Source organism: Quercus lobata, chromosome 7, assembly GCF_001633185.2.
Source record: "Quercus lobata isolate SW786 chromosome 7, ValleyOak3.0 Primary Assembly, whole genome shotgun sequence".
Taxonomy (NCBI): Eukaryota; Viridiplantae; Streptophyta; class Magnoliopsida; order Fagales; family Fagaceae; genus Quercus; species Quercus lobata.
This window is the reverse complement of record NC_044910.1, coordinates 38,898,734-38,906,381: the sequence shown is the minus strand read 5'-3', so window position 1 is coordinate 38,906,381 and position 7,648 is coordinate 38,898,734. Positions and strand designations below refer to the sequence as shown.

Below are 7,648 nucleotides of genomic sequence, written 5' to 3'. Positions count from 1 at the left end.
TAAAATAAGAAGAAGTAAAGGACACAATTGCACAAAAAAAATGAAAAAAAGCAAATGAAAAAGGCTACAAGGGCTTAAATTACAAAAGATAAGTGGCTTAAATAATAAAAAATTGTAACTACAGGGGCTTCTGACAAAATAATATCTCTTGCGCATGATGTCCATTCGAATTTTTTCGACCGTTGGGCCCAAGCACACAAGGTAACCGTTATATTCAAAAAAACCAAGAGAGAGAAACAAAAAAAAAAAAAAACTCCCATACCGTTGCATCGCTCTCACTTTACAGTTTTTTCTTCAAATCCAAAACCCCACAAACAAAAACTGCGGAAAAAACAGAGCAAAAGCAAACCCCACTGATCAATCAATGGGTTGTGCTTCTTCAAAACTGTTCAGAAAAGAACTCAAGCGAGAGTTATTTTTCAACAATGGCGGCGGAGAGTCTTTGAACCACGTTGTGTCTCTCACTTCGAGCACCTATGGGCTTCTCAACTTGGACGATGAGAAACCCATCAAAGAGTGTGTCTCAGAGACCAAGAAATTGCAGAGATCTCCTCCTCCTCATCCTCCTCGTTCTCGTCGTGAAGAGCCAGAGGTTATTAATGCTTGGGAACTCATGGAAGGTCTTGAAGAAGAAGGAATACCCATTCCAAAGAAGAGCCCGAAACCCCGGGTTTTTCTTCGTGGGTTTACTGATTTTGATTCCAGGCTAAGTCCAGCGAAGTTCTCTGGATCTCCTAAGAAAGCGATGAGATTTTCTGGGAAAGAGAATAAAGGAAGGGTTAGTTTGTTTCGGTCTGATTGTAGCCCTAAAAGGATTCTGAAAAGTAAGAATTTTTCTGAGAATTCTTGTAAGGCGGTGTTGAATTTCAGTTATCCGGTGAAAGGGTCTCCGATTGGGGCTAAGAAAGTAGAGTCTCCTGGGAGTGACTTGGGGTATTTGTCGAGGAGGCAGAGTTATAGTCCTCTTTTTGATCTAGAACTCGTTGAAAATTATGAGAGAGAATTGTCTGAAGAGGAAGAACAAATCAAGAGGATGGTTTCTCCCAATGCAAAATTGCGTAGAGCAAGGAATACCCAAGTATTGGAGTCTAGTCTTCTTCATTCTTTTGTGATGAAGTGCCCTCCGGGTGGTGAAAACGCGGTTGTTATATACACAACAACATTGAGAGGGATCAGGAAGACTTTTGAAGACTGCAACAAAGTCCGGTCCATCATTGAATCATATTGTATTCAGGTGTTGGAGAGGGATATATCGATGGATTCGGGGCTGAAGGAGGAACTGAGGGGACTAATGGGGACAAAGGATGTGAGGGTTCCACTTGTGTTTGTGAAGGGAAGGTTGATTGGTGGAGTTGATGAGGTGGTGAAGTTGGAAGAGGAAGGGAAATTGAGTACATTATTTGATGGGATTCCAAGGGCTCTTGGTGGATGTGAAGGTTGTGCTGGTGTGAGATTTGTGATGTGCATGAATTGTAGTGGAAGTTGTAAGGTTTTGGATGTGGAGCAAAAGAAGATGGTGAGGTGTGGTGGGTGCAATGAGAATGGGTTGATTCAGTGCCCTATATGTTGTTAATATTTAATTCAACCATAATCTTGGGTTGATTTGGGTATTTTGGTTAGCCCTTGGTTCATTAACCACCCTTTGGATGTGAAGGATAGCTTGAAGATGGTCTTTTGGGTAATGGGGTTCTAAAGTGGGTTTTAGGCCTCTTCTTTATGCTGATGTTTTGATTTGGTAATGCTTGCTTGTATTACTGATATTTGCTTTTTTTTATTTGACTGATGTAGTTCAACATTCTTACACTCGTGATGAACTTTATGGAGACTTTTTTTTATAAGTTCTTGTAACTGATTTTTATATTGATATTGATTTTGGGGGTGTTTGAATTCTAGAAGTGAGTTGCTGTACTGATTTTAAGCATTTGATATGTGAATGTTTAATGTGATAAATATACCTTATCTCTATAGTATGAGAATGTGTTCCATTCTGATAATTTTGATAGGAGGCTTGTTAATTTTGATCTTGCTATATGTCAAAGTTGATTCACTGCCAAGTTTTGCTAAGTTATCATCATCAATGGTTTTCACCCTTCAAATGGTTAACTCAGTTGTATAGAAATAGCAGAAATCATCAAGTTTTATAGGAAAGGTTGGTTTAACTGCATTACTAATCTTGAGGTTTTAACTAGTCACTCTCACCATTTTTGCAAGCTAATACCAGACTCTTTTCTTTCTTTCTTTATTTTTTTATTATTTTCATTTTATATAAACCGGGCTATTTTAACTTCCTTTACGTATATCATATACCGTTCAATAGTTTTTTTTTTGATAATTCCGTTCAATTAGTTGTTATATATAAAAAGAAAAAATAAACTGAAAAGTACTCAAATTTTTTGACCATTTGAAAAATCAAGCACATTAGGCACCACCGTAAATCTGTAATATCAACTCCAGAAGGATTTACATTGGAAATAAATTTTGGGATCACTGCAAGGAGTAATTGATGGATTTTTGCACAGTCATCATTTTTGGAAAAAAAATGTGAATTTGTAGTATCTTTGCATTACTTTTTTTACAAGACAAAGATAATCAATTGACTCCAATTGGAGGGTAATTGAGATTGTAATAAGGAGCAACTGGTGGATATTTGCAAGTTACCTGTCTCTGAAGCAATTTTTCTAGTTGAAACAGATCCACATATTGGTAACAAAGAAAATCAACCGTGTCATCCTCACCAAAAATTATATACCAAGCCTGGATCAAGTGCTAAGTCAGGATTTAGATGCCCTGATCCAAAGTCAAATGGTAATGCATCATTTCCTTTCGATGATTGAATTATACCTCCTGTACTATCTCTAATTACAACGGTTTAAAAAATAAAAAAAATAAAAAAAATGTAAAACCATGTAAGCTTTAAATGAAAAACCAATTTATCATGAATATTTAAAAAATGATAGAGCTAACACAACTAGCAGATCAGAAAAATAATTCATAAGTGTAACCAACATTATAAAAAGAAAAAGAACTTAAAAGCATGACAACCACAAAGCTATAAAGAGCGTAAGTACTATACTCCAATGTATATGATTTTTTATATATAGGTCACGACTCATGAAAAAGGGAGAAATAATATCAGTAACCTATTGTCATAATTGCTGATTTGCAGCAGGACTCCAATCTCTATGAATGGATTTTATGGTTGCTGCAATACCAGCAGCATGAGGACAAACCATAGATGTACCCAAATCCATTTCAAAGAAAATCGCATCAGCATTTTCACCATTTTGAGGATGGTACGCTGCCAAAATATTGACCCCTGGTGCAGTAATGTCAGGCTGCAAACACAATTTCAGAAATATAAACATCATATTATAAAAGCATTGATATGATGAAGTCTTGAGTAATACATATTTTGCATCATAAACATTAGAAAAATAATAATAATAATAATAATAATAAGATTCTTGTTAAATAATGGAGGAGGAAATGCCTGCTTTAATGATGTCAGGAGATAATGAACTAGATCCTTTTGAAGAGAAGATAACTATTCTCGGATTAGGTTTTAACCTTGTTCTTATTGAATAAAAAGCTTGCAACCGGACTACTGCAATTATCACAAATACTGTCAAATTACATATTTTTACACTATATAGTTCAACCCAAAAACCAAAGAAAGACCCATGAATTTAGGCATATAATACTCACTTTGTGCTACACATTTATCTGTCGGCTTCACCTTTCTTAATTATTATCATGGTAGGAACTGCAAAATTGTATATCATATCAGTTCCTATACCTGGAGATATGAGGACCATCCCAGCACCTCCTTGTTCTGTTACTACTTCTGATTTCTCACATACTTTTTCATCCCATGATTCCAAATTATGCACACCACAATCTTTTTACTGATCAGATGAGATCGAGTGTATCTTTACAATAGCTAAAATAGAAAGCAAATTAAGTTAATTAAGATATATGTAAGACTAATGAATTAATAAGTGTACCGGAACATACCTAGTGACATACTTTACTCACATTGCTACCTGATTAAAATCCCCAAAAGCTGCTACTACAATTTCATAATAACCTCTTAGTTCATAATATAAGTTACTTATATCCATAACCTTGAAAATTTTTTCCCCGGTTTAATCAAGACTATAATTTTTAAACTATTTGATAAGATATTGCCTACCCTCAATACTCAACATAGTAATAGAACATTAGCTAGTTCATACCTGCAGTTCTCTTCTATTTCCAAGACACAAATTAGCAAAAGCTTTCTCGATTAATTGTACTTGCTGCAACTATCAAAAACCAAGGAGCTGCATTCACAACACTTCCAGCAGCTCCAACATTGCCAGCAGAAGCAGAAACAAAAACTTCATTTATAAAAGCATTGAGAGCTCCAATTGAAAAAGCAATCTTCTAAATAGTTCTGTGGTGGACCACTGGGACGAAGAGACATAGTAATGATTTTAACACCATCATCAATTGCATCCCATAAGCTTTATGAATGTCAGAACATGTACACTAGTTAATTGTTATGCCAACAAACTTTGTACGCACCTAATCGAGTAAGAGGTGCCCCACCTCTGCTGTGTGGCTCTTCCATCCTTGTACATTCACCAAATTCACTTCTGATCACACATCTTTGGATGCTGTATGAGTGTCATGGCCAAAATCATTGCAGGGGGATCGATAAACAGTTCCAAATGATTAAGGAGGGCCAATTTGGTCCAAAAATCCATCATGATAGAATTGAGACCCAGTTAATTTACTGCAAGCATTACACATACAAAATTGTGAAGTGTCAAAACATTATTGATAAAAGAACAAAAGGTGTAGATTGATATATTATAAGGAATGCTGATTTTTTAAATAAGTATCTAAAAGAAAAGTAAAAAAGTCAAATGAATTATTGTCTAATTTCATTCCAAGGCATAACTTGTACCATGACCAGAAGTAAAGCTTGAAATAAACCTTCTGAGCACAACAAATTTTATTACATAAACCAAACAAATTGATAAGTCAACTTTTAAATATAAAAACAAAAAAGTAATTCAAAAATGTACTTATTATGCTATTGATGTGATACCAATCATATTCATTATCACGTCAGTCTGTAAGCATTTTATGGTCAAATTTAGGCACAATTGCATTTTTAGTCCCTATATTTTGAAGTTTTTCCATTTTAGTCCCTACATTTTATTTTTTCCATTTTTAGTCCCTAAAACCAATTTACGCTTTCCGTTTTAGTCCTTTCCGTCAGTCAACCAACGGAAATAGCTGAGGTGGCAGCCGGAACAATTAAAATATTATAAAAAATGCCACATCACCCTGACAAATCAGCATATATATTTTAAAAATTAATTTATTAATTTTAACTAAATAAAAAAAATAAAAACAGAATTAAAAATCAAAATTCACCTTAATTAAGATTTAAAAAGTAAGAAAAAAAAACTTGTAGTAACTTTCTCAATTTTTCTTAAATTTTCTTGTCAACCAAACAAAACAAAATCATCAATAAACACTAAACTCAGACCCAAACTCATCTTTCATTTTCCCAAATCTCTCTCTCCCTCTCTCTCTCGGGTCAAACTCCTCTCTTGGCTTTCTCTTATTTATTTTTCTCCGACGGTCCTTTCCATCGAGTGCCTTAATGGTACTTCCACCACCGACGAGTGGACCAGCGATTGTTCAAGTCATTCTGGGCAGATTCGAGGTCGATTCCTTCGTCTTCAATGGCCCCTACTCTTGATGTTGGTGGTGGGTCGGGTTTGGTGGCTATGAATCGTGGGTTAAGGACATGCAGCAGCGGTGGGCTGTCGTGGGCTTGGTGGGTTAGGCTGTGGGCTGCCGTGAATCTGGTTTTGGCTGGGTTCGTGACTTTTGGCTGATTTGGGTTGCTGGGTTATGATGTGGTGGTGATCGGCGGTGGTGTGGTTGGTGGGTTTGTGGTGGTGGTTTTCTGGGTAGATCTGGGTTTTCTGGGTTTGGATCGGCTAGGTCCATTGATGTGAAACCCATAGACCAAGCCCAGAAAGGACTCACTGCCGTTCGTGGCGTCGTGGTCAACAACGAAGGATTGAAGCTTGAGGCAGCCTGGGTTCCTTGCAATGAAACAGAAGTAGAGATCAAAGGTGGTGGATCTGGTGCGTTTGGAGGTTTCGAATCGGTGGTTTGAGTTGAGTTTCAGATCGTTGGGTTTTAGATCGGTGGGTCGTTGATCGTTGGGTTTCAGATTGTTGAGTTTTGTGTTGGTTTAAGTTGATTTTGTGTTGGTTTCTCAAAAAGATAAGAGAATCATACTCTTTCTTTTCTTCTATTTTCTTTGGTGCCCGAAAATTTGGGTTTAGAGTTTAGTGTTTTTGTGTTTGGGGGCTAGAAATTCTGGGTTTGAGTTTTGTGTTTGATGCTTTGGTGGTGTGGGGGTTTGATTTTTCGGATTTGTTCATGTATAATTTTGTGTTGATGTGGATCTAATGCTAATTTTTTGGGTTTTAAATTTTCTGTGTTTGTCTTCTTGTTCAAATGTTTAATGTGTTCATGTTTAATTTCTTGTTCATGTTTAATGTGTTCATGTTTAATTTCTTGTTCATGTTTAATATGATGTGGATTTGGTTTTTCTGTGTTTGATTTTTGGGTTTGTATGATTTTTTTGAGTTTGTACTCTTTAAATCTTAATTAAGGTGAATTTTGATTTTTAATTCTGTTTTTATTTTTTTTATTTAGTTAAAATTAATAAATTAATTTTTAAAATATATATGCTGATTTGTCAGGGTGATGTGGCATTTTTTATAATATTTTAATTGTTCCGGCTGCCACCTCAGTTATTTCCGTTGGTTGACTGACGGAAAGGACTAAAACGGAAAGCGTAAATTGGTTTTAGGGACTAAAAATGGAAAAAATAAAATGTAGGAACTAAAATGGAAAAACTTCAAAATATAGGGACTAAAAAATATAGGGACTAAAAGTGCAATTGTGCCTTTTGAGTTTTCTGCTTTCATGGGCCACAAAAACTTCTTAATTTTTTTTCCTGCTTTGCGGCCCGCCTGCCAGGGAAAGGGGGATTACTGTGCAGCTTAGTAAAATCTTACCTACAAAGCCTTTTTTGATAAAATGTTGAGCCCAAGCAAGTTTCACATCAGGATAAGAACAAATTTTTTCCTCAATGCACTTCTGTATATAGGAGCAAAAGCAGAAAAACAAAATTTTTATCATATAAGTCCTAACAATTTCATGAAAATAACAACATAGGGGTGTATAACCACAACAGTCTCACAAGGATATATACCAGTGTAGGTACTTTTTGAGGAGGCTGAATGCTTGAGGAAACAATATTGGCTGCCTACATATCAAGCTATAAAGGCAATTCCATTATTGTGTGAATATTAGCAAAAAATGGATAAGGTACAGCAAAGAATTATGCCTGATTAGATCAGGAAGCTCTAAACGTTTCCTCAAGGCTGTACAAGAAAGTAAATCCGAAGAGTAATTTTGAAAAATATTATCTAGACTAAAATATTTGTTTTTGTCCCTAAAGTTTGCATGAATTTCTTTTTTTCATCCCTAAACTTTAATTCCCCCCCCCCCCCCCCCCCTAAAACTATTGAAAACATTACACCATTTGTTCTTAAAATTTAAAAAT

At 35.5% G+C, this 7,648-nt stretch overlaps 1 protein-coding gene, 1 long non-coding RNA gene and 1 pseudogene across 2 annotated transcripts; 2 read left to right on the top strand and 1 right to left on the bottom strand.

Moving 5' to 3' along the window:
- Window positions 1-244: 244 nt before the first annotated feature.
- On the top strand, window positions 245-1,892 carry LOC115953504 (uncharacterized protein At3g28850-like). The gene has a single exon (XM_031071190.1). It carries the CDS (start codon window positions 365-367, stop codon window positions 1,571-1,573), a length of 1,209 nt encoding a protein of 402 aa, XP_030927050.1. The 5' UTR covers window positions 245-364; the 3' UTR covers window positions 1,574-1,892.
- Window positions 1,893-3,682: 1,790 nt separating this feature from the next.
- On the bottom strand, window positions 3,683-4,435 carry LOC115952344. Its single transcript, XR_004083392.1, has 3 exons — window positions 4,236-4,435; window positions 4,015-4,069; window positions 3,683-3,940 (listed from the first exon to the last, which is right to left on the bottom strand). It is a non-coding gene; the product is annotated as an uncharacterized LOC115952344 (long non-coding RNA).
- A 1,306-nt stretch (window positions 4,436-5,741) lies between these two features.
- The window catches only part of LOC115952026, a 6,149-nt pseudogene continuing 4,242 nt past the window's right edge, over window positions 5,742-7,648 (top strand).

Coding starts and splice junctions, on each gene's coding strand:
- LOC115953504 (XM_031071190.1), top strand. CDS start 365: ATGGGTTGTGCTTCTTCAAAACTGTTCAGAAAAGAACTCAAGCGAGAG.